Source organism: Camelus ferus, chromosome 32 (assembly GCF_009834535.1).
Source record: "Camelus ferus isolate YT-003-E chromosome 32, BCGSAC_Cfer_1.0, whole genome shotgun sequence".
Classification (NCBI taxonomy): domain Eukaryota; kingdom Metazoa; phylum Chordata; class Mammalia; order Artiodactyla; family Camelidae; genus Camelus; species Camelus ferus.
Window position 1 is genome coordinate 1,462,244 of NC_045727.1, and position 25,061 is coordinate 1,487,304.

At 45.6% G+C, this 25,061-nt stretch overlaps 2 protein-coding genes across 7 annotated transcripts; both read right to left on the reverse strand.

The window, feature by feature from the left end:
* Positions 1-30: 30 nt before the first annotated feature.
* DDX55 (DEAD-box helicase 55) lies at positions 31-13,207 on the reverse strand. Of its 5 annotated transcripts, none has more exons than XM_032471721.1 (14): positions 12,814-12,991; positions 11,181-11,231; positions 11,002-11,088; positions 9,744-9,835; positions 9,606-9,668; positions 9,075-9,224; positions 8,306-8,495; positions 5,723-5,805; positions 3,720-3,851; positions 2,791-2,883; positions 2,019-2,133; positions 1,395-1,563; positions 772-1,064; positions 31-518 (listed from the first exon to the last, which is right to left on the reverse strand). In XM_032471721.1, exons 1-14 carry the CDS (start codon positions 12,919-12,921, stop codon positions 342-344), a joined length of 1,803 nt encoding a protein of 600 aa, XP_032327612.1. In that variant the 5' UTR covers positions 12,922-12,991; the 3' UTR covers positions 31-341. The 5 variants fall into 5 exon arrangements, with proteins under 5 accessions (XP_032327612.1, XP_032327616.1, XP_032327613.1 ...); XM_032471725.1 differs by having other exon boundaries at positions 11,181-11,296; positions 12,814-12,941; XM_032471724.1 differs by lacking the exon at positions 31-518 and having other exon boundaries at positions 891-1,048.
* Positions 13,208-14,637: 1,430 nt separating this feature from the next.
* TMED2 (transmembrane p24 trafficking protein 2) lies at positions 14,638-23,677 on the reverse strand. Of its 2 annotated transcripts, XM_032472200.1 has the most exons (5): positions 23,386-23,677; positions 21,726-21,918; positions 21,291-21,311; positions 19,060-19,167; positions 14,638-16,162 (listed from the first exon to the last, which is right to left on the reverse strand). In XM_032472200.1, the coding sequence occupies exons 1-5, from the start codon at positions 23,563-23,565 to the stop codon at positions 16,038-16,040; spliced, it is 627 nt and encodes a 208-aa protein (XP_032328091.1). In that variant the 5' UTR covers positions 23,566-23,677; the 3' UTR covers positions 14,638-16,037. The 2 variants fall into 2 exon arrangements, with proteins under 2 accessions (XP_032328091.1, XP_032328092.1); XM_032472201.1 differs by lacking the exon at positions 21,291-21,311 and having other exon boundaries at positions 23,386-23,674.
* Between the last annotated feature and the right edge of the window lie 1,384 nt (positions 23,678-25,061).

A 25,061-nucleotide genomic window follows, 5' to 3' on the forward strand; every position in this document is an offset into this window, starting at 1 on the left:
ATCTTTATGTTAAAAAAAGGTATAAAAAAGTCACCCAAAAAATGAGCTCTTTAATTCTAAATGACCCATCAAAATAAATACTGACATCTATTATTTACACCCAAAGAATCTCACATTCTCTTCTGCCAGGCTTCTTCAAAGCCAGTGCGTTTTTAGTAAAACACGAGTGTGCAGCCCTCATACCTCCCCAGTCTGAAGTGACAGCTTTCGGAGAGGCGATTCTTCTCGGGAGTCTCCTGAAGTTCTGATTCTCAGAGAGAGCAAACGCCGGCCGGCCGCGAGAGTGGGGCCAGCTCTCTGTCCTCCCCTCGCTCTCCAGCCTTTCACCTGAGGGGTGGGAGTCAGCCGTCATCCTCCGCATCTGACATCCCCAAATCTGCTGTCTTGACTGATCTTTTGCCACTTGTCAACAGCCCCTTCTCAAATTCTTCTTCAGTAATTTTGCCTTTTTTAAACTTTTTCAAGAGCCTTGTGTCATTAAGCAGTTCCTCCATGTCCTCATCTTCAATGTCAGAACCCTAAGGGCAGAAGAGACCGACAAACTGCTGCATTCCTCAGCCACAGCGTGCTAGGTGAGACCAGCCATTTCTAACCAGGAACCACATGTGCTCAGATCAGCTTCCACAAACGGCCCATTCCCCGCCCGAGCCACCCGTGAAACAGAAATCTGAGACTCCTATGCGACTCCCATTAGAAGACCATCACCTGCTACAGTGAAATTTATCCAGAATTCTACGTTGAGTATTTAAATAATAAAACTGCGAACTTTACCTCTTCCCTTTTCCTTTTTTCATTCATTTTCTTCTTCTTTTCCTTTTTGGCCTTCTGCTTTGACCAAGCTTTATTTTTTATGAACTTTTTCCTCCCTTCATTTTCTGTTTTCTCTTTTCTTTGTTGCTCCAGTAGCTTCTGCCTCTGCCTTTCTCTGATTTTATCTTTAAATGGAATGGTGTCTGTATTGACATCCACGGGCACGAAATCTGGAAACTGCTTTCCTCTCAGCTCTGGCATTTTGGGCATCCTCAGCAGGGCAAAACCTCGAGCAAGACTAGCAAAATCAAGATCTGATTAAACCAAAACACCGGCGTTAGCGCACCCAGAGTAGGATTACAAGCATCAACCCATGGAGTATTCCCGGCAATATAATTTTTTCTAACCAAACGATCTAATGTTCTTTTTAATTAGAATTATTTCATTTCAACTAAAAAGGAATACTCAACAGCCAGTGTATTCTCTGTCTACTCAAACCAAGGAAGGCTTTCTTTTAAATGTTTACAAAACATGAACCCTGACACAGGACTCACATTTTTATAAGACAAAATGGTTTCATACTTGTAATACTTATAAAACTATCAGATGTCTCAGATGGAGACACAATTAAGAGAACAACGTACCCTTTAATCTGAAGATGAGGCTGCATTCGTGCTTCGCATAAGCCTGGACGTATGACACAAAAGCTTTCATGCCCTTTTCAAACACAGCTCTGTCAGCCAGGGCCATGGACTTGAGCTTTGGAAGGAGGTCTGCTGTGTTTTTCTGGAGTTTCATCTCCTGCAGGGGGCACTGCACAGGGACCACATTGTCACTCTCTGGCTGTAATCACTTCATCCCCAAGGCTACCCCATCAGAGCCAGAGCCAATAAAACCAAAGGTAAAACAATCCATTTTAGTCTTAAAGCCCAAATACTACCCAAGTATTTAACTTGATCCAGAAAGTATTTTAAATTTTTTAAAGAAAAGTTTAAAATCAGACTTTATGTAACAATCGTGATTTCTAGTTGGAAAATATGGCAACACTAGGTCCGTGTCCCCAGGTAGTGACACTCAGCTGGGACCGGGCAGTGGCTGCCACCCTGGAGCCTCTCCACAGACATAAAGCCAGCAGCTTCCCCACTGACATCACCAGCCTGGCCCCTGTGAGTTTGCAACCGCTAATCTAAGTTCTGGACCACCTGCTGGAAAAGAAGTCCAACCACCCCGGCACTGGGTGTTCTGTATGGAAAAGGAAGACGGCTTACTTTCTGGTTAATGGCAAGGAAGCTGACGTACGACTCTTCCATGGGCAGGAGGAACACGAGCGCACTGCCGCCGTGGCCGATACGGGCTGTGCGGCCACAGCGATGCACAAAGGCGCTGCGAACAACACGGGACGGGGCCACGGTTACACGCGATGGTGGCTGAGCAAAGCCCAGGCAGGTCTGCAGCCGTGCAGAGGATGCATCTAAAGTGACACGAGGAGCCGCCAGAATCCACGGCTCAACCCCAGCCCTGCCACTTACTGGTGTTAGAAGAGCTGCTGATTAAAATACACACTGCAAGCCAGGTAAGAGTGTCACACATCTACTGTGAACTATAAAAGTTAAATTTCTGCCGCTCTGATGATACCGGTGGGAGGACATGGTCCCAGCAGAAAACTTGGGAAACAATGAAACGTATAAAAAAGAAAACGAAAGTGACCTGTGAGCCCCCACCCGGAAGTAACAACTGTCTGCGTAGGAGTCTGTATTTACAGGCCTCTCATGTGTTTTGAGGCTTTCATTAGGAGCGCAGGCTTGCCTTCGGAGAATAACTGGAATTTTCACATACGGTGTACGTACTGTCTTCCTTTAAACATTCTATCATGCATTTCTGCAAGAACTTTCAAAAGTATTTGAAAATACCTCACTCACCGGTTCGCCTATTTTTGCTATTTCAGAGAATGTTTTAACAACCGTCACTAAGTGTATCTGACTCAGGGTTCACTTCGTTAGGCGGGACTCCTGGACAGAGGGGACATCTGTCACGCGGTACCTTGCGCTGCTGGGAGGGTCGTACTGCAGCACCCAGTTGACTTCGGGAATGTCTATTCCCCGGGCCATCACGTCAGTGCACACCAAGATCCCACTGGAAAACAGGAAAAAAGCACTCGAGTGAGGAGGCTGCCATTTCCACCACCAGCCAGCAGCCTGTTCTGATCTTGGTGATGACGACAGCGATACTCAGGCTGCAGAACCTCTCACAGAAGCAAATATTTAGTAACAGTAACGTTCTGATTTTTCTTCCCCCTAAGCATCTCCAGGACTTGAGAAATTCCCCGTGAAAACAGCAGGTGGGGAGGAGACACGGAGAGGAGTTTTTAAAAAAGCGTATTTCCATTTGGTGGGGAAGGAAACTGCGTTTAGTCTAATCATTGGCAGCCATTTAAAAACATGAAATTTTCCCTCCCAGCCTGAGGTGGTTAGCAGTCAGGTCTGTCATTTTGCCTAAAAGATTGCTTTTAACAGCCAATGATTAAGAAAAACAGAAAGGTATCTCTGTGCACAAACAGAATCAAGTTACGGTCAGTAGAAACACCAGTTCCCTACAGTGTAGCCTTCAACGGACTTTCTATCCGCTCTGTCCACCCACTGAACACACAGCTGTCCAAACCCCCACTGGCCGGCCCCGAGCCAAACACTGGGGGAGCCAGGAGAAGCACAACACACAGGTTCCTGATCTTACGGAGCCTGAAGTCTAGCAGGGAAGCTGACGGGCAAGTAAGGAAGTCAGTATAGCCAAGTGTCATGGGGTCAGGGTGGAGGGAGGGGATCTGGGCACCTTCACGGAGAAGACGTGATAACCAGCTTAGAGGAGGAAGATGGCTCCAGGCAGGGCCACGACACGTGCAGGTTTCGAGGCAGAGCGACCCGGCGGAAGAGCAGAGTGGCTGGAGATCTCCACCTCCAAGGGAGCGGACCCACCTCTGCAGTTTGCGGAACTCCATGAAGATCTTGTTGCGCTTGTATTTCATCTTTCCGTGAATGCACATTATCTTCACGCCCTTCACCAGGGCCTCCAGGGCCTTTCCGTAGTACTCCACACAGGCGCACGTGCTGCGAGAGGGGCGAGAGGGCTTAGAGCCGTTGGCTGTCTTGGTCCTTCGGCGACTTGGGGGAGGGGGGCGCGAGCACCGGATGCAGTGGAATGACCCAGTCCTCTTGAGGAGAAGGGCCGTAGAGATCATCCACAGCTGAGCTCTCAGCCAGTGAGAGGCTCATCTTTTGACAAAACCCTCTGAGCAGGAGTTAAAACCCCAATGATGTACTCCCATCCCTGGCCCCCTGAGAAACTAACTACAGTGAAGTCATCCTTCACAACGAAAACCGTGACATCTAAGTACAAACAGTCTCACTCCTTTTCCTTTGGGGAACTGCTGCTTCCCCAGTGACTCCCAAGGGTGCAGATAACCCAAGTTAGACCAATCAGGTCCTTCCGCTACATATTTGGACCTTAGTCGAGGACAAAAAGGGGCTGGAGCAGCATCATCCCAGTGAGGCCGTGCCCTAGAGAAGGCCACAGAGCTCTCTGGGCCCCCCAGATCCTGTCCTCCCTAGGGGCTGGGCACCCAACTTCTCCTGAGGGAGTCTGTGAGCTCCCTGCGCACCACTCTTCTAATACAGTTCACCCTAAGCCCCTCATCCCTCTTTTTATTTGAGAGATTCCAAAGTGACGTCACATCCTTTTGCAGATGAGGAAACTGAAGCTACAGAGGAAATACGGGTGAGTGGCAGACCCAGGACCAAAAGGAAGGTTTGATTCCATCTCCAGCGTTCTTCCCATTATCCCAGGCTCAGGAGTCCAATTTGGGCCAACTCTTGTCTAGGTACTTCTGTCTTAAATACTGTTCTCAGTGACTGCTACCAGACTGCTCGCTGTTTCCACCACAAGTCACATCAGTGCATGATAAAGCAGTTTTACATACTGAGGGTCATAGTCCACAGGTCCTGAAAGCAATCTGGTGGGTCCTGAAATTAATTTACTGAGTCTGGACCAGCATTTTTTCTTTTTTAATTAGAACGAAATAAAAAGCATCAGAATGTGTCCCTCCTAGGCAAGTGTAGTTTTGTGAAATCTGTTTCAGCTTTGTGTGTGTGTGTACATACCAGGCTGTATTTCTAACTGTGGGTCAGTACAGCTAATGCATTTTATTGGTAAAATGATGGATGGAAAAGAAACATAAAGTTCTTTTGGTATAGGGAAGGGGAGGGGAGAAAGAAAGAAAGACCACAGGTATGTTTAGAGGAGAAAAAGCAGTCCAAAGCATGCACACATCTGTTCCTCTCTTGCATTCTGACAACAGGACAAAACCTCCCGTGTGGCAGACCCCAGACTGGCTGATTAAACGCCATCCCAACCACTTCCTCCTTTCACCTCCCTCTCCTCCAGAGGCTGGGACAGCTTCCCATTTTCCCCACCTCTTGGAGTGAGAGGTGCCCAGCTGACCCACCTTTGGCCCATACAATGAAAGCAAAGTCAGCTGGGGAGGGGTTGGTTCTGAGAAAGCCTTCTGCACTTCTGATTAAAAGGGTCGGATATAGCCAACACTGCCCTTCCTCCCCTCTCGGCCTTTCCTCCCTTATCTGCTTTCAGTGCAGAGGTGACAGTGGGTGTTACAGTGGTCATCTTAAAACTAGGAGGTGGCCAACAAGAAGGAACGGCCAAGACAGTGGCAGGAACACTGGCCTTGATGTTGCTGGGACAGAAACCAACGTCAGGACCTGCCTACCTCCAGACTCTTTAAAGAGGAGAAAAATAAACCCCTCCGCTTGAGCTGCAGAAGTCGGGTTTTCAGTTAGTAGCAGCCAAACGCATTCCTAACAGAGAAGCAACCTAAAGGGAATCCCAGAGCTGAAGGGCACACGCACGCGCACACTCTGACTGTGGCTGAAGCCCGGACTCTGCTACCACAGTCCAGAAGGGGTACCTGAAGAAGACCAGGTGTTTTTCCCGCTTGTGATTTCGAAGAAAGTGTACCAGCTGATTAAACTTCTCATCTGCCTTACACACCTGCAAAACAAAAAGGAAAACCAGTAAAATAAAAACAAATTTGCTGACAACAATAACCCCATAGCTACTTTCAGTTTCAACCTTAAATTCTAAGGAATCTAATTTCCTCCAGGAAAAGGACAGACGTTGGTCAGAATGTTACTCCGTCTGCCGGGCAGTCTACAGGGTGAAGAGCAGCCCGTGCAGCTGACACACCTAAGTTACAGAATCACGTAACTGCGGCCTGGGGGGTCACCTGTGCAGTGAGCAGTTCCCAAATCCCAGCATGCAGACAGTACCATGCGCCACAGCGCCGTCTCCAGGGTAGATCTTTACAAGGCAGATTCTCGGACACAGCATGCAGATCACAACTAGGTGGGTCTGGAACTGGACCTGTGTCATTTACGAGCTCCCAGGAGGTTCTGAGGCACAGCCAGGTTCAGAAATCACTGCTCTAAGGTGAACACAGGTTTCCAGAGCAGAATGTACAGAACCGTTGCACAGACCTCCATGGAAGCAGACTCCAGACAACCAAGCGCTCCACTCAGGCCCCTAAACTGGGGGCCTCTATATCCCCCTGAATGCCTTCCCTCTATTTTCACCAAAACCAAATCCTCAGTTTGGAATTTCTGTCTCACACTCAGACATCTCTAAACATAGTCACTTAAATGAATGCAGAAGAGCAGGATCAACAGCAGCCACAGTGGGCTCCGAAGCTAATTTATTAGTGCTTACCACGTACCAAGCACCGGCCTGCAAGCCTTCATAGGGACTGCATTAGCAAACCAGTCCTCACAGCAAGGCTGTGAAGAGGGTGCGACTCGAGCCCCCACATCCCAGGTGAGGAACTGGGAAGCTCCCCTAGTTCAGTTAGGAAGGGCCAGATCCCGGATGTGCACCTGGGCGCCCTCATTCACCCCTGCACTCCCACCACGCCCTCCCTCCCCAGGGAAGAGCCAGCCTCCTGGCTTTAGCAGACCCAGCCTCGGGCAGAAACAACGAGGTCTGATTGCGAAAATACCCTCGAGGCAGCGGCACCAGATATAGTTTCCTGACTTGCAAACTCTGTTCTACGTTCAATCCCCCCATGAACTGGCACAAAGGCCAGCAGCCTTCTCCCTCACCCCTCACGGTCCACAGCAATAGGGACACTGGTGTGGAAAGAGCCCACTGCTTTGTGAACATGTCACCGTGTTCAGGAGCTGAGGGGCCCCTCTCAGCCAAAAGTAAAGCCCCGTCCCCTGGCCAGGGACGCACGATTTAGATGTGCCTTGTCCAGCAGTGACACTGGCCTGTGGTTCTCCCAGTTCCCAAATGGCGCTGCCACCCTGGCTGACCATCCTCTCTAGATGCTTCTTGGCCCGACCCAGAGACGGGAGAGAATTGAAGACGGGCAGCCTCGTTGCTAACAATCACTTTTCCAAAAGCCCTCCCACTGCCTTGTGAGGAAACTACAGGTAAGGATTTACTGCTGCAAATTCAGCAATTCCCAGTTGCAAATCAAAAATACCAAACATTTAGGTTACAGAGCAGAACACTGTCACCCAACAAAGCCTCCTTCAGAGAGCCTAGCATTTGGTTTTGTGTTTCACCTGCATGTCTGGCTGTGCCGTCCACCAACTCAGGCTCATACTAATGGGATGGGAACCCAGGTTCCCCGCGCCTGCACCCAGCACGCCCACGCACGTGTAGAGATTGAAAACGTATGATCACTTGCGGGTAGGAGGCCCATACATACCGTCCTTGGAGACTATGCTTAAAATACAGTCACACCGACATTAACTTATTCACTTACTTGCTCAATGACAAGTATCATCACACACACCAGGTGTCCGAGCTCTGTCCCCAAATGCATTTTAATATGTGCCACAGGGTATCACTTTATAGATTTAGTTTCCTAGCAAACTGAAAGCTAATCCCTAGAGCACTCATTATTATTCTTTGCTTGCTTATTTGTTATAGTTGCTAAGAGTTAACATCTATTAGTGGGAATACGAATGCATACATATTGATAAAACATACAGGCAGTAAAAGTTTAAAAAAATTACATCATTTTTCAAGTAAATAGAAACACAAAAATCTAGTAAGTTGTTAAAACATTATAGTTGATCATTTAAAAAGAAAAACCAGAACTAAGCTTACTGAAAGCAGTTCAAGTAAAAGAAAATTAGTAATTCTTTCAGTAAATCGCTTTAGCTTATAATACTTTTTCCCTAGCTTTACCGAGATATAACTGGCAAAAAAATTATATATACTTAAGCACGTATATATTGAAGGTGCACAATGTGGTGGCTTCATGTATGTGTACACTGTGAGGTGATTACGGAATCGAGTTAACTGACACCTCCATCGCTTCAGCTAGTTCCCTTTTCTATTTTTTGGTGAGAACCCTTAAGACCTGCTCTTACTGAATTTCAAGTACACAGCACGGTCCTGTACCCACAATCACCATGCTGAACCTCAGAGCCCAGTCCGCGTCACCACTGAACTGCAGGAATCAGCGAGAATGCCCCATGCTCACCATGTAGTAGTTCTCCAGGCGGGAAGGGGTTTTCTGGGTGCTGCTGGCCGCGGCGCCCTTCTCCTTCACCGAGATGCGCACGGGGTTCCGCAGGCCTGCTCTCACCAGGTTCTCCACCTCCTGCGTCTGAGTGGCCGAGAAAAGGCCCGTTCTCCTCTGCTTGGGCAAAAACTCCAGGATGGTGTTTATACTAAAAAAAAAAAAAAAAGAGGGCTCCTCTTAACCACTCCTTTATCAGCATAATCAACAAATGGTGCTTTATGATACTAAACAGGTGTTTTAAAAGACTGGAAGCCATCACAATATTTATAGTAGCTACTACTGGGAGGTGAGATTATGGGCGATCTTTATGTCTTCTTCATACTCTGGTTTTCCCAAGGTTTCTCCAATATTAAGCATATAATTATGCTTTATAATAGAGTGCAATTAAAAGAGTGAAATTAAGAATTAACTTTTTGAGACTAAAAACTACTGAACTGTATAGTTTATATGGGTGAACTATGTAATAGGAATCATATCCCAATAAAGCTATTTATTTGTTAAAAAACACAAAAACTGTTAAAGAAACCATGAAGGAAAACACATCTTAAGAACATCAAAGATAAAAGAACTGGAATTCAGTGTGGTAGAATCTGAAGGATCAAACCACCTGATGATTTGAAATGCAAATGTGGCTAAGAGAGGTAGTCAAGGAGTGACAGAAGAACTCCATTCTGGTCTCCTTTTCATCCTCTGCCACCCAAAGCCCATGAAGTCCAAAATCCAGTACCTCGCCTCAAACCCCATGTCCAGAAGTCTGTCCGCTTCATCCAACACCAGGACGTCCAGGGACCTGACGCAGCTGGCCAGGTCCAGGCCCTCGGCCTTCCTTCGGAACATGTCCTCCAGGCGGCCGGGGGTCGCCACAATGATGTTTCCACTGTGCAAACAAAGTTCACACTGACCAAACTCCCTGGATCTGGGGATCTTTGGGATTCCAGACACCAAGCTTTGTATCCCTCCGCCCAGAGTGAGAAGAGCAAGGGCCCGAAGCCCCATATGCTCTGCCCGGGAAGAGCGGGACCCGCACTCCGACACCCTTCTCCCCTGCGGAGGTGAGACTCCAGGGGGGATGTTCATCAGGACCACGTGGGAAGGAGCCCACAAGCAAAATGGGAGGTTGGCCTGAAGAAAACCCTTTTTTTGTGGGGAGAAGGTTGCTGAAGGTGAGAGGTTCCGATTAGGCCCAGATTCTGCATCGATTCCTCTTGGGTTCAGTGCAAGAGCAAACAAAGAAATGAGTAAGAGAAAGCAATCTTACCCGTGCTCCTTAAACCTCGCAACATCCTCTCCAGGATTCCTGCCTCCGATCCAGAGGATCTGGCTAAACGAGAAACGGGTGAGCAGGTCAGGCAAAAATCACAGCCCGCGGCTAACAGGGACCCTGCGTCCACTTTACCTGAACTGTGGGAAGGCCTTCGTGAAGTGGGACAGGACCTCGTCTATCTGAATAGCCAGCTCCCGCGTGGGTGTGATGATTACGGCGCCGACCTGCCCATGTCGGGGGAAAGGACAGGATCAGCAGTGCTCGGGGCTCAGAGCCAAACTCACACGAGGTCACCCACGCCCTCCAGCTCATGGAGCAAAGTTCCCAGAGAAGCAGCACTTCCGGGGCTTTTTCAGCAGCATCTGGTCACAGTGCGTATCAGACAGTTGACCCTCGAATGATGCGGGGGTTAGCGGCGCCAAGCCTCTGCAGTCGTAAATCTGCCTATTATTTATAGTCGGCCCTCCGTATAACCAGTCTGGTTCCTCCGTATCCCCATTCCGCATCTGAGGATCACACCAACCTCAGATTGTGTAGACCTGCATTCACTACTGGAAAACTCCACGTACAAGTGGACCTGCCCAGTCCAACAACCCGTGTTGTTCAAAGGTCAACTGTAGTTTGAATTACTCCGTTCTCACTACTCAAAGCAGTCCTGTTCTACAGAGTGGCGACAAACGCTGTTTGGCAATGGTCCAGCAGATACTGGGCCATTGCTCCTGGGGAAACAGGGTTAGGTTCCTGTGAGCCTCTGGTCACATTTCTGTCACCCTGTCAATATATAAGCTGATTTTGAGTATACTTCTGTTTAAAGACACCTTATTTTGTAAGTCAACTATACGTCAATCAAATAAACAGACACCTTATTTACTATATACTGTTAATTCATCAACGCTGAACTCATGGCCAACAGCACTGTTACCACACCTGGATGAAGCTTAGCAACACGTGGATTTTCTCCCTGAGGCACATCACAGCCTCCTCGCGTTCAGGAACACTTGACAGTGCTTCACCACTGTGTCTGGGAGTCATTTTATACAGTGAAATCATCCCCCCCACCAAATAAAAAAAACCAAGCAGTAAGTAGACTGCGAAAAAGACACTTGTGTGCAGCCTGAGGGCTGGAAAGAGAGGGCAGAGGTTCATCCTGTTCAGACTCAGCTGGGAACATGCCAACAGGTGACTTCAATTTGTCACTGCCCCACGCAAGTCCACGCAGGAGCACGAAAGCACAGCGAGCACTGCTTCTGGGAGCTACAAATAAGTTTTAAGGAGGAGGCAAATTCATAAATACAGACTCCGCAAGTAATGGGGACAGGCTGTATTTAATTTTTCTTATTTTTTTCAAGCTTTTGACCAGTGAACTCTCTGATGACTCAGCTCTCCTCACCTGACTCTTTTTTAACTTCTCTTCCCTCCTCAGGAGAATTTCCAGGATGGGGATGACGAAAGCGAGTGTTTTGCCACTACCTGTGACCTGAAAAGGGGGGAAGTTTTGGTTTGCTTTTCCTCACAGGTCATTCTGGAGGGAAAACAGGAGGATGGGCTGCATTTACACAAGGTACTCACCGCTTCCGCGGCAACATCTTTGTTTTTCATGAACAAAGGGATGGTTGCAGACTGAAGAGAGAGATGGCAAAGCCCTGGTTAGAGGATGCCGTGACTCCAGAGATGAAGCCCCAAGCCTGAGGAATGCAGTGCTGACCTTGGTCACACTGGACCCCACCATAAAGTGGACTCTCAGCAGAGTCTTCAGAGGCAGCCTTTGTGAGGGGCTGGCTCACAGGTAACACAGCAGTGGTGTCTACACAGACGGCGTGGAGCGGAAGTGAGCTGAGCTGGCATCTGGGACTCTTGATTTTCCCTTTGAAACCTGTCCCCTCTGCCCCACCCCCACCCCAGCCTTCCTCATCTTGTTAAATGATGCCACCACCCACTCAGTCGCCAAGGACGAAAACCTCAGGGTCCCTCTACATTCCTCTTGCGTGCCCCGATGCCTGGTCCCTCAGCAACCCTCAAGCTATCTCGGAATTGACTTCTCAGTATCCACTGCTTCTTCTCTACTCCAAGCCACCATCACCTCTAACTTGATAATGGCCTAACTGACCTTGCTTCTTCTCTGACTCCTCGCAAGTCCATCCTCTACACAGCGGTCACATCCCTTCCCTTCCTGCAGCTTCCCCTGGAAGATGGCTTCCCATTGCATTTGGAAGAAAGTACAAACTCCTACAAGACAGACCCTGTGCAGTCGAGCATCCAGGTTGCTTGTCTCTTACACTTCTCATGATGCTCCAGCTACAAAGGCTTTCTTGCTGTCCCTCCAAGATCACTTCCAGCCCCAGAGTATTTGCACTGGTATTTCTCTCTGCTGGAACATCCTGTCCCCAGTAACCCCACAGCGGCTCCTTCTCAGTCATTCAGGTATCAGTTTAATGCCACCGCCTCAGAGGGGCCTTTCCTAACGCCCCGTCTTACTCCCTATCCTGTACCTTCTCGTCACTGTCTCCTCCATAGCACTCAACAGCAGCCGAAATTAACCTCATTCCTTTACTCCCTTCTCTCTCTGCTGCTTCAGAAAACAAGGCCCAGGAGTGGGAACCAACACTGCAAAATCCCCAGAGCCTAAGAAAGAGTACCTGATACACGCATGTCCAGAATAAATTACTTGGATAAATGAACAGATCAGGGCAGGACGCTTCACTTAGCCCCCAAAATAATGATGACAACAGGTAATGTTTATCGAGCGCCCATAACGTGTCCAACATTGTTTTATGTAACCTCACAACAACCCTCTGAGTCGGGTAACACTACTGTCGTCATTTCACAGAGAAAGGAAACGAACACAGAGAGATTAAATCATTTGCCTGAGGTCTCACAGCTAGAGTGGGCAGGGCCAGAATATGTACCGGGCACTTATACCCGAGCACCCAAGGGCGGGGGCGGGGGGCAGTGTTGTGACGACCCTGGCACAGGTGCGCCGCCGCCTGCCGCCTCTGCCTGCCGATCACTAATCATCCCTCGAGGCTGGGCAGCAGGAAGACGTGGCGAAAGTCCTAGCCTGGGCGAAAACTCCAGGATGCGAGTCCTAATTCTAACACCTACCGGCCGTGTTAAGCGGCTGCCTGGCCCACCCTGAGCCTCCGTTTCCTCACCTGCCCCCTGCGCACGGAGGGCCCTTCTCCCCCCGGCCCGCGCTGGGTACCTGCACCGGCGTCATGTACGGGAAACCCAGCTCCCGCAGCGCACCCAGCACCCGCGGGTGCAGCGGCACAGGCAGCGACTCCCAGGAACCCTCCGTCACGTGCTCCATGGCGCGCTCCGCCGCCGCTGCAGCCACCACCCGGAGACCTCCCGGGTGCCGCCAGCAAGCACTTCCGCTTCCGGTCGCCAACAGGGCCGACGGGGAAGAGCACACTCCAGCCGCAAAGTTCCGGAGGGCGGGGAAAGGCGCCCTCGCGGCGGGAGAGTGGGAAGCCGAGCGCTGGCTGATGAAAGCGGACGGCGGGAGCCAGGCTGGAGCAGCACCATCGGTCCCGCGCAGCCGCCTCGGCTCGGGGCGTCCTTCCACACCGAGCAGGCATTTGGGCGGGAGGGATTTTGCCCAGGCTCTCTCACGTTCCCCGCCAGTTGGAGGCAGGTGGCAGCACAACACCGCGTCCCGGCCAAAGGACAGTGGGACTGGAGAGAATGGAGAGAAAAGCACCGCAGCCCGGGAGCCCCAGGTTAACAGTCGTGCAAAACAGGCCGACGATGGGGAGCCACTGCCTGGTACAGTCATCCTAGTACTTCCGAGGACGCTGGGTCAGAGACCTAAGCACGAACACTGTATCTTCTCACTCCTGTGCTCACCACTGGATTGATTTGTCCACATGCACATTCACTCAGCAAACTTTTACTGACCAGCTATTAGGTGCTGGGACCGTATTTTCAGCTTGAGTTGCTCGCTGACATCCGTCAGGGCTTTTCAAATGTCGTTTCAGATGACACCTTCTGTTCGTAATCACTAAAACCGCTCATCCTGCTTTATTTTTCCTCCATAGCACTTACTATTAGTAAGCCATATCATTTATGTATTTATTAGGTTGATCTCCCCCACTAAAAGGTAAATCCCACGACCCTGGGTACTTTTCTCTATTTTCCTTACCTCAGGGGCCACAACTGGTAGCAACAGCAGTCACCCAAACATTTTGGGGGTGAGTAAAACGGAAATGGCCCTCATGCAAACTCCTGTCATGTCAAACTAGATGAAATGGAAAGGAAAAGCCTGAGACATTTTTACTTTAATGTTATCATCACAACCTCGAAACGGCTTTGACAACTGTTTTGTAAAATAGGACTTCCAGGCAGATCTAAAAGCAAAGACCGAGAGAAAGCATAGCTGCATTTGCATCTGGTGGTCCTTCTTCTCTGGAAACCGTTTCTAAGCCTGTCTCTTATTTCCAAAATAAGGATTATATAATGTGTGTTTGGCAGTTCTGAGGAGTAAATGACACAGACCATTAAAGCACTTAGCAACGTGCCAGGACATTACACATTACGTTGGATAGATTCTTTTATTACCAGCTAGATTCTTTTATTCTTTTATTACTAGGTAGTTTCTTTTATTATTAGCAGGTCCTTAGTGTAATAGAGGAAGAGGAACTGTTTCTAAAGGCAGAGATCTAGATTCTGGTCCCATCAATCACTCGTCATCTGGGAGCCTTGGGCAAATCGTTTCATCCCTTTTAAACTTATTTCTCACATCCATAAACCAGGTGGTTGAGTGAAATAACACAAACTTTTTTTTTTCCAAATAAAAAAGTATTTAAGATGTTAACACTGACCCATCAAAGAAACCACACAGGGCAACCTAAAAATTGGTTCCTATTCACTATCCTCTAGTTTACAGACATAAAATCTAACAGGTATTTATAACAGGCATCATTACTGAGAAAACCGAACACATCTCATTTCAAATATGATTAGAAAGGTGATATTTAACAAATGTGAATTAAACATTAATATATAAAACACAGACTACCAAGACTGTTTTTAAAAAGAATTGTTTATTTACTGAACCTGGGGCAGATTAGATACACAACCAATTTTAAATTTACATCTTTTAATTCAATTTTGAAGTGTTTTCACACACACACACACAAATTGGCGTGCAACAGTTGTCCTAAGGTAAAACAGTCACCTTGAACTGTTGCAAGTATTTTCACCCAAGGTTGAAAAATTGTTTATCCTGAACATGAAAACCTGTAACAAATTTAAATTAATTATATAAAACTCGTTACTTGTAGTTTTCCCCTTGCAAAGATCCAAAAAAAATGTACAAGTAACTAATATACATCAGTCACAACATAATCCTGGATCATCCCCACACCAAAACCAGATGCTCCTTTAATTTCAAACCCATCATCAGAGACCAAGAGAAAGTCATTTCGTTTTATACAAAACAAAATTCACATGTGCCAAAAAAGAAAGACCCAAGAAAAACAAAAACAAAACCCTAGTACTGACAGTGATGTTCAGTACCCTAATTACAGTGGCCAAAATGCCACTGATCAAAAATAAAATAGTGGCTGTATATCACTGCAAATAAACCCAAGAGGCTTCAACCCTTTGGCATCAGAAATCCAGATTTTTCCAATTATGTGAACACATACCTCCCACATGCCAAGAGTGGAGAAAGCAGATGTGCCAGCATAGAAAGAAAAAGCTACCATTCGCTGAAACACTCAGAGAATTGGCTTTAATAGAGCTTCTTCTTACAAGGTTAGGCAGAAACCAAAAAATGGTTATTAGCTGTTTGTGTCAATAATTTTAAGTGGAGGTGATTGAGTTCTAAGGTTCTAAAACTTTAGGGGGGAAAAGGTTGTTGGATTAAGTCTTATCTTTAAAGCAAAAACAAGATAGACAAAGTATAAAAGTACCAACCTAGTAGCAAACTCTCAAGTCACAGAGCTGTGCCATAGGGCTGGATAAAAAATGTCAAGATTCAGACTGTTGTTTCTCATAAGGACGCAACAAAATGAATCTTTAATGACTTGAACTGCAGGATAAGGAATCCAAAAAATGCAATCAGTTTAGTAAAGTACTATCAGTAAGTACTATCCTGAACAAAACTGCATTTTATTATGAAAACAAAAGGAAGATATAGTAAGAACTATACACCTATATTTCACTTACAGCGTTTGAGTTCTGGAAGGACCTGTATACCGGAGGTGGAATTCGAATATGAAATTATGCCAATCAAATGTCAAATTCTCACTGTAACTTTCCTAAAAAGGTGTTTTCCCCCAATATCTATTAATCGTAAAGAAACATAAGCTGTGAATGTACAGTTCAGAAAATAAAAACATAGAAACTAATGACATTATTATGACCAAGATGTTTGGTAAACAGTGAATCATGTGCTCGGGAATCATCAGGAAAAGGCTTTTAAACAACCCTCCGGACTTCAAAAAATCTCTTCAGGTAGTAGATCTGTCCCAATGTCATGGCAACTAGAACAAGAGCTTCAAAGAAGGACCAAAGGACCACTCTGCTGTTTGTGTTGTCATTGACTGTTGAGGACAAACAAACAAAATTTAACAACCCAAAAACCAAACAAGCAAAAAACAGGCATCATAAACTACCCCCTCGTCTGTGTACAGGAACATTCTGCACAACATTCATATTACTCTGAATACCTTTGTCTTTTGTCCCCAAGCAACTCAACATACTTAGGAGCAGAAAATTCTAGATTTAAATGAGAAAGACCTTAAAGACTCAGGGAGTATGGTGAAGCCCACTCTGCTCCTATACAGGAATAGAGAGGAAAAGTGAATTGCCCAAGGTCACATTCTACGGTTAAAACCCAACCCACCCTTCTCCCTCACACTGAAATGTCCCTGCATAACAATCCTTTTCGCTGAATCAGAAAACTGAGTTAAAAAACCAAGAGATCATTTCGAGATCACAGTTACCCACAAAGCACCACCTACCAAGTCAAAATGTGTCAGTCTAAGCGTCTTCTTTAACATTTGTTCAATAAACAATAAACATTTACTGAGCACCCACCATGTACCTGGCATTTGTTCTAGATGGGGACGTTTCTCAGTTTTATGGACCAACACTGGCAGCTACCACCAGACAAACTGGAAACAGTCTCATGATTAACCCCGTTTTTAAGTTAAGAATTTGATCATCAAAGAAAACAGTTACAGCTATACTAATTTATTCTGCTTAATTTATGTCACATTCTCTCAAGTTTCTGATCAAATTCCATAACTCTTAAAAATGAGTAGTTTCTGATTCTTCTACAAAGGGCCAATATTAAAAACAGTCATAACTAGCAATACAGTCGTACAGCTGAATAAGTGACTGCCACATTTTTAGATGTATGGTTACCATTTATAAAAAAAGTTTACTAGAACTGCAACAACTATTGGACTGATGATCACTCAAAAAGTGGTAAAAAGCAGTTAAATGTTTCCAAAAAGGTAACCTATAGTTTCTCAAGAAAAAAAAAGTGTTTTTTTTTTTCCCAGAGTAAGAATAAACACATGTTCAAGAACATTAACTAGAACTCTGAAAACTATCAACACTGAAATTTTAGTGCTAATTCCATGGCATGAAGTTAACTTCTGCTGTAAACTTAGTAACCAATTCTAGCATAAATGAATGACTAGCATCTTAAAACTTTGTCTAAAAGAGAAATGGCTGAGTGAATACTTCAAAATATTAAGCGACCATGTAGAAAGAAGTATTTATGTCACATTCTCCCTTCACTTATGGAAAAATGCACCTTTAAGTTTAAATAGAACACATTGAAGCAAAACAACAGAGGAAAGTAACCATCTAGGAAAACGTGTCTATTAAGATACTGTTCTCATGCCAGTCACATATTACTCTGATCCAGAAGCAACACAGTATTATTGCGACACTGTAGTTAAAAAAAAAAAAAAAAGCCTCATTATATCCATCTCTGAGGAGTGACTGCTATTGGAAGATGAACAAAAAACAAACAACCCTGTGGGAACTATTTGATTTGCAAAAGTAAACTGAATGCCTGTTATTATGTTGTTTTGTGAGACAAATACAGGAGAATCTCTACTTAAGGGTGAGAGAATAAGGTCGAATGACCCCAGAGACTGGGACAGGTGCTTCCTCTGGCTGCTGTGTTCCCAAGAAGCAACCATGCCCTTAAAGCCATCTGGGCTGAGCTAGTCACACTGCAAAGCAGCGCAAGCTCTGAGCCCTCACACTTTGTTCACTGCCCCTCTCATCCTAGAAAGGGTCGGCCCCCACCTGGGAGCAAAGTAACCAACAAATAGGTCCCTGTCAGGTGAGGCACAGAAGGTGGGGATCCCGGGGGGAGGAGATTAAGACTGCAGGCGAGAAGGAATCACGGAAGAGGCAAGAGTGTATGTGTACGAGCCGTGGGCCATCTTATGCCCCACTTGGTGCCCTCAAAATGAGAACAGAGGCACTTCTCCAGGCTGTCATATTTACTCACTATTCTCTCAAGAAAAGGTGAAGTCTATGCTCCAGGTCCTTTCCATCAGCGGCAAGAATAGATGTAAGAGGGTAGGAAGAACAGAAACCACATCTTGAAGAAATTCAACCTGTTCTCATCCGTTTGAGTCACTCCTCTCTCACTCCCCACCTCGACTTTAGAACAAAGACTGCAGACGTAAGTCACTTTGCATGTACAGACAAGCTTGCTCCCAGGGAGGTCTACCCCCGAGAATGACCTGGAGGATGAAGACACTGAATGGGTGTGGACCTGGATCTAAAATACGGTTACCTGGTCTGTGTGTCAATATAGTACTTCTTATTTTTAAGTGCAAATGCATCACACTTAATGCTACATTATGGGCTAAAGAAACAGGCTTTTGTAACCTAAGATGGGATTCCAATCATCAATGTTTCCAAAAACAAACACATTCTCAGTTCCAGCTTACAAACTTGGGAACCCAAACCGATCCTCAGCTGGTGAGCATCTCTATTTATGTTTTAGTGCTTTCTACTTTAACTCCGCTAAACCTTAGGCTTTAGAAAAACAGCCCAGCCTCAGCATATAATATTAATCACACTAGCACAAAAGTTTCAGACATGTGATTTAAAATCAACACAATACCCACTTTACAAAGTTGTTCCTTTCTACTTTATGAAAACTATTAGCTTATTCCCTAGCCGACCATACATTTTTTGAGACTCTTAAAAGCTTCTGCTGAATCTTAACAGCATTTCCGGGTTTAGAATGAAAGTCCCAATATTAAGCTGGTCTAGTACAAAGCTCTACAAAGACATACACTCAAAAAATATCTTTGCAGGAGTGCTTTTCTAAGTCAATACTTTAGTATGTTTATGTTTGTAGAATTTCCAAATGAGCAACATACAAGGAAGCTTTTGAGTAATACACCTTCACCAGCTCATGGCCCCCAGGCCCTGCTGCAAAGTCAAAGCATCAACTTACTGGCTCTGTGTATTCTCTCCCGGACTTCCATGTATTCCTGTTCATGCTTCACAGCTGTCATCGCCACTGCTAGCTCATTAATCATTTCTTCTAGTTTGTTCTGGTGAGCTACAGAAGGATGCAAAATCATATTAGCACATATTTGCTGATCTCTGTTTGAAAAATACTTATAAAGCAATAAAAAGAAAAAAAAAAGAAAATCCTCAGAGAAGGTATACAAAAGAAGATATTTTTAAGAAATGGCTCAGACATCATTTTGGACCACTGATGACAATGTAATTCTCAAAGCATTTTTTAAACCATTCCCAGTAGAGAAATTCCTTTCATGGTAGGAAACAAACTATACAATGTTTACTAACTAAAGGAAAACAATTAACCCTAAGAAATGTCTTCTAATGAATTGCTAAGTGAAGTTCATTATACTCACTGCTAACCATAGTGGAGGGGAAAAAAGACTGAGGTGGGGGAAGAGAGAGAGAAAACACACAAAATAAACCTAAAGCAAACAAAACTCTAATAATAACACTGTTATAATAATCCTATTATAGTAACAATCTTTAAACTAAAATCAAAGTCTACTCTTAAAAATGATGTAACTCTAACATTAATTTAGGAGCAGTAGCAAAGCTGACTTTTAACATTTATGACACTGAGCAGAAGAAAACAAGAAGACATCTGAGGAAAATCCACACCAACTCAACATTCTTCTAGTCAAAGCAGTTATTGCACTAGAGTGGGAAATAGCAGGCATTGGAAGTGAAGAAACAAGCTCTCAGGTGCTTATCGTTTAAAACCAGGTATCCTCTATAGCAAAAAATGAACACAAGGTAAACTAACAGTTCTGAAGAGTAAGTGTACACTTCTAGGCAGTGCTGTATTATGACACTGAAAAAATGGGCCAGAAAAAATACACCACAAGGGAAGACTACCATCAGAGGGGTCTCGTAGTGACTGCCCAAGATTTGCCCTCATCTGGAATTTCAAATTGCCACAGATTATCCTAAATTTCTTAAGAAAAGCCAAGAGCCTCCACCATTTTAAGGCAGTTGGGCTGGAATCACAAATGATCCCTCACCAGCTTCACTTCAGCAGCCCATGCGCTGGGTGGAACCTTTAGAGCAGGGTTTCTCAGAAGCACTATGGACGTTCTGGATCACAATTCTTTGTTGTGGAAAGCTGCCCACTATGCTATAGGACCACCAACCCAGCCAGGAGAATCAAAAATGTCTCCAGGCATTGCTGAATGTCCCCTGGGGGCAAAAATCGTCCTAACCTGAGAACCAAGGCTTTAGAGGAAAGCTTGATTGACAGCTGCCATTCACTGATAGTAACAAGCACAAGCGAGAATATCATGTTAAAAGATTATTTAAGAATTATATTCACATTCATCAGCCAACATTTTCTAACTATTTAGAAAGAACTAACTTTCAGAAAATGAACAACAACAAAGCCCTCTGAAACACCTAACTGTCCTTGAGAATAAGCCAAGTCCTGAACTGCAAATGGCCCTGAAAAGCAAGCACAGAAATTTCTTAGGAGTATGAATTCTACAGATTTCAAAACCTATGAACACTTCATGTGAATACTCTACTAATTGCTCAATTAATACTATGAAGTGTGTTGAACTTAAGTTTCCAAAAATCCTGAAATGCACTGTGGGAAAAAAACAAAAATCCGTATTTGCTGGCTCTTGGTAAGGAATTTACCCAGCAGAATCAACTTGGGGTTCACTGCTGATCAGTTGAGGAATAAAAATTAATCTCATTGCAACATACGGCTGACAGAGCTTTTGCCACCTATCCAGACACGGCTCCTAGAAAATGCTAGTAACAGTAAAAAAGAGCCTTCAGAATACTTTCTACAAAATCAACAGCAACATTTGCTATTAGCTATGTTTAACTAAGACTTTTACTTGTTCAGTGATGGTTCAATCTTTTCACCTCTCAGTATTCATCCAACAGAAAGTACGATGCTACTACTTAGCCAACTACTGTGTTCCCAGTGCTAGTAATTTAAAATGATCTAAACTTCACCTCCTGGAGCCAAATGAAAAAGCACCAAAAAACAATCTCTCTAAAACTTTAATTAGTTGTAGGATTTTTTTTTAATTAAGAGAAAAAAACACTTTCATGCTAGCAAACTGAGGTTAGAAAGAAGGAAAGCAGAAATTAGACACTAGCAAACAAAAATATGCAGAAAGACAGGATGCTGTCAAAGAGCAATCCACATACCATCCCAGGTATCTCCACCACCTAGAGGAGAGTGTAGGACATAAACATACACACACAAAAACAAGAAGTTTAACCAAACTAATCATGTATACAGATGAGCAAATAAAGATGTGTATACCAGAATCAGCAAAGTAACAGAACAAACAACCAAAGACACATGTAACCTACATGCTTACAAGGGCACAAGGTGATGAAGAAAACCTAACAGAAAGGGCAACTGTACAGAACTAAAATATAAACATGAACTTCCAGTAACTTCTTTTTGTAAATCAGATTTGGATAAATAAAAAGTGTACTTCACAAAATGTTTTGGTTGTAAAGATAGTGAATGAGACTAGAATAAGAAATCAAAATAAATATTCAGGTGGATAAAATGCACAGCACTAATTGAGAAGTCTTAGAATGTGATATAAATCTTCTGAATGTTCATCTCACCTTCTGTTTCCATGTCTTGTCCTTTTGGAGCCTCCCCAATATCAATGGTGAACACCACTACCTTTGGAGTCATGGTGGACATTCTATTGCTAAAACAAAACTTGTATGTTCCATCCATGTGAGCAGCAAATGTGTATTTCCCACTGGACTCCCGGTCTCCTTTATAAATTCCTTTATTGTCAGGCCCTGTAATCTGGAGGCAGGAGAGGAATGCGTGAGACAACACGAAGACTTAAAATAACAAACTTCGTAAGTGACATCTATTGGCACTATGATATTCGCTCAAAAAACATAATCTGCGCTTGGCTCCACTTCAGTTAGTGACAGTAACCTCTTCAGGCTGCAGTTCTCCCACTTAAGGAACAAGGCTCGCAAAACACCTTTCAACTCTGACTACATCTGTCTGTCCAACTTAAATGTAAACCCCGCACCTCGCAGAAAGAGAAACCACACCTCCTCTTCAAGTGGCCCAACACCATCAACAAACATGCAAACATGTAGCAGTTAGTATCAAAACAAAACAAACCTCTTTAAAACTAAAAACTTTTGAGCAAGCTACATTTCTAGGTTTTCCTGATTGATTACTGCCAACCAGTAAAGGAATCTGTTTTATCAGACATGCCTGAAGGCTTAAAGGAAAGGACTAGACTGGAAATTTGGAGACCCAAATTCTCATCCCAGTCTGCGATAAATCAGCTGTTAAGCCTTGCTCTAGTCAGTTCCTCTTATAAAGTCCATACCATCTGTAAATCTTGCAGACTGGAATAGCTGATGTCTTAAGATCTTACTTAATTTTAACAGTCACTCCTTCCATTATCTCATCATTTCTGGACTTCACTTGTTTTGTGTTATGTATGCCCAACTCTGCGGATGGTCACTGTCAAATGGAAAATCCTTCAGCCCAACTAATCATGCTAACATGATTATGAATTTATGTATTAGTTACAACTGGTTTCCTAAAACAAAGTTGGAAGCGAATCATTCTTTAGGCTTAAAAAAAAAAAAAAAAACAAAATTTAGGAACTGCTGGTTTCTTGAAATAACTTTCCGTTTTCTCCAGATACTTCACTGCAATCATGACTTCTAACATGCGTGATCCAACTTCATTCTCTGAGTCAGAGATGGCTAAACGAGGTATCTGGAGATTTGGGTAAAAACGGGTAAGTCGGATCGTTTCTATGAAAAATAAAGGAAAACACAACGTGAACTTCTGCCCAGCATTCCTAAACAGCTTTCGATTTACTTTTTCAAAAGTTTCCATGCCACGTTCCAACTTCAATTCGGACTAAGGAGGAAAGCAGCTGCTGACCGGACCGAGACGTGCTACGAGCTAAACAAGACTGTGGAGCGCCTCCTGGGCCTGGAGCTGACACGCGGCGCCTGGTCAAAGCTCGGCGAGAGGTTCCAAGGGGAACCTGCCGTTCAAGCTGAGAATTCAAAGCAACCAAGTAACGGCTCCTTATCCCGAGAGGAGCCCGGAATCCGGGCGGGTGCGGGGAAATGGGCCGTTAGGGGGTCGCCGGGTGGCGGCCCGGGCCCCTCCCAGGATTCGGACAGCGGCCTCCGTGTCCCGCTCCCCCGCGAGCCCAGCACGGGCCCGGGGCGCCAACCCCCGAGCGGCCGCGCGACCCCGCCTCGGCCGCGGGCAGCGTGCCCGCACCTCCACGTCGATGTCCAGGAAGCCGCCCTCGGCCACCTCGAAGATGAGGCCCATCTTGGTCCCCGAGGTGACCCGCTCGAAGAAGCACTCCTCGGCATGCGCGTCGATGCTGACGAAGTAGCCCGAGGCCGTGGCCAGGAGGGCGGCCAGGAGCACGAGCAGCTCAGCGAGCGTCACCATGGTGGGGCTGGGGCCGAAGCCAGGACCGAGACTGCGGCCTCCAGAGCCGCCGTCGTCGCCGCCACCGCTGGCTTTCCAGCCGCCGCCGCCTCAGCTCCGCCCCTTCCGGCTGCGCCGCCCGAGGGGGCTGATGCGGGCGCCGTGGATTGGCGGGCGCCGGTAGCTGCCACGTAACGGACGCACGGCGGCCGCCGAGGGACAAGGCGAATCCGCGCAGACTGAGCCTGGACGGTGGCTCCGAAGGACCAAAAACCATCGTCTCCATCCCTCTCCCCGTTCGCGTACAACCTGAATTTCACGTGGACCACACTAGGAAGCGACGGTATCAAGAAACCTCCTCCGCCCTGTGCAGTACCCTCTTAGGATTGTCCATAAAGATGGCGAAAGATTTGGAAGCAGCAACAGGAGTGGAAGGAGGAGATGGGGCTGAAGCCAAGGGCTTTGCGATTTTTTGTTAGCCTCCCCTCACCTCACAAAAACCGACAGAAGGACGATGGAGACAGGTACAGACTGGGAAGGGACAGGAGGGAACCTCCTAAGATGTTGGGGAAAATTTTTTTTTGGAAACGTTTTATATCGTCACCTAAATGATGGGTACACAAATGTTTGTATATTTTTTTTAAACTCGAGAAGCTGTATACTTAAGACTAATACACCTTATTCGTATGTATATAATACAACAACATAACACAAAACTTTACATTGTCTACATCCTCCAAAATTAGGATTCTCTCACCTCCCCAAAGTCTTCCTGACAACCCACACTCCTTTAGCTCTTGCCAGCTAATGGGACAATTTTCTCCAACCCTTTGTGTCCTATGCATCCCTCAAAACCCAACTCAAATGTCACCTCTTCTCTCCTTGAAATGTTCCTAGATGTTCTTCTGCCAAATACTAGCCCCTTCCTTTCCGCTTACAAGGCAGATTTGTGCTTACTGAATTATAGTTATTTACCAGTCTGTGTCACTCATAAGGCACTAGTCTTGGCATAAGTATGCTACCGTAGGTCCACAAAAGATTTCACTCATGATGTGTTTGTTGACATGTCAAGCTCTCTAAACTGGCCTGGGGATAAGGAGACCTGGGTTGTTACTCTAGATTTGCAATTAAGCTGTGTGACCTTAACTATGTTCCACCACCTCTCTGAACTTCAACTTCCTTATCTGTAAAAAGGGGGGTGACACCACATTCTTCGCTTATCTGCTAAAGTTATCATGAGGACCAGATGACACGATGTGTGTGAATGTGCTGTGCAAGTTTGAGGGATTATTTCTTCAAAGCCTATCAAGCAACAGGGGGCAGTAGTGACCCAATATCCAGTTTCACACTCAGGTGTCAAGAAACAGGTGCGGCTACAGTGATGGAAAGTTCCTGAGTATGACAATGTGTTACTGAACTCAGATTCCCCACCTTGCAAACTGAGGCAAAGGCCCTGCTTCTCCTGGCAGGTCAGTTCTGTAAGTGTTATCCTGGGAGCCATCACTGGAGGGAGGCTC

Excerpts from the sequence above, each read along its gene's own strand:
- DDX55 (XM_032471722.1), bottom strand. The coding sequence starts at position 13,192 with ATGCCTGCTCGGTGTGGAAGGACGCCCCGAGCCGAGGCGGCTGCGCGG. Across the intron at positions 8,496-9,074 it reads GACATGGGGTTTGAGGCGAG|TATAAACACCATCCTGGAGT; the intron begins GTACTGGATTTT and ends TTTTTTTTTTAG. Across the intron at positions 2,884-3,719 it reads GAGTTCCGCAAACTGCAGAG|TGGGATCTTGGTGTGCACTG; the intron begins GTGGGTCCGCTC and ends CCTGTTTTCCAG.
- TMED2 (XM_032472200.1), bottom strand. The coding sequence starts at position 23,565 with ATGGTGACGCTCGCTGAGCTGCTCGTGCTCCTGGCCGCCCTCCTGGCC. Across the intron at positions 19,168-21,290 it reads TGGTGGAGATACCTGGGATG|CTCACCAGAACAAACTAGAA; the intron begins GTATGTGGATTG and ends ATCCTTCTGTAG. Across the intron at positions 16,163-19,059 it reads GGAGAGAATACACAGAGCCA|TCAATGACAACACAAACAGC; the intron begins GTAAGTTGATGC and ends TGTCCTCAACAG.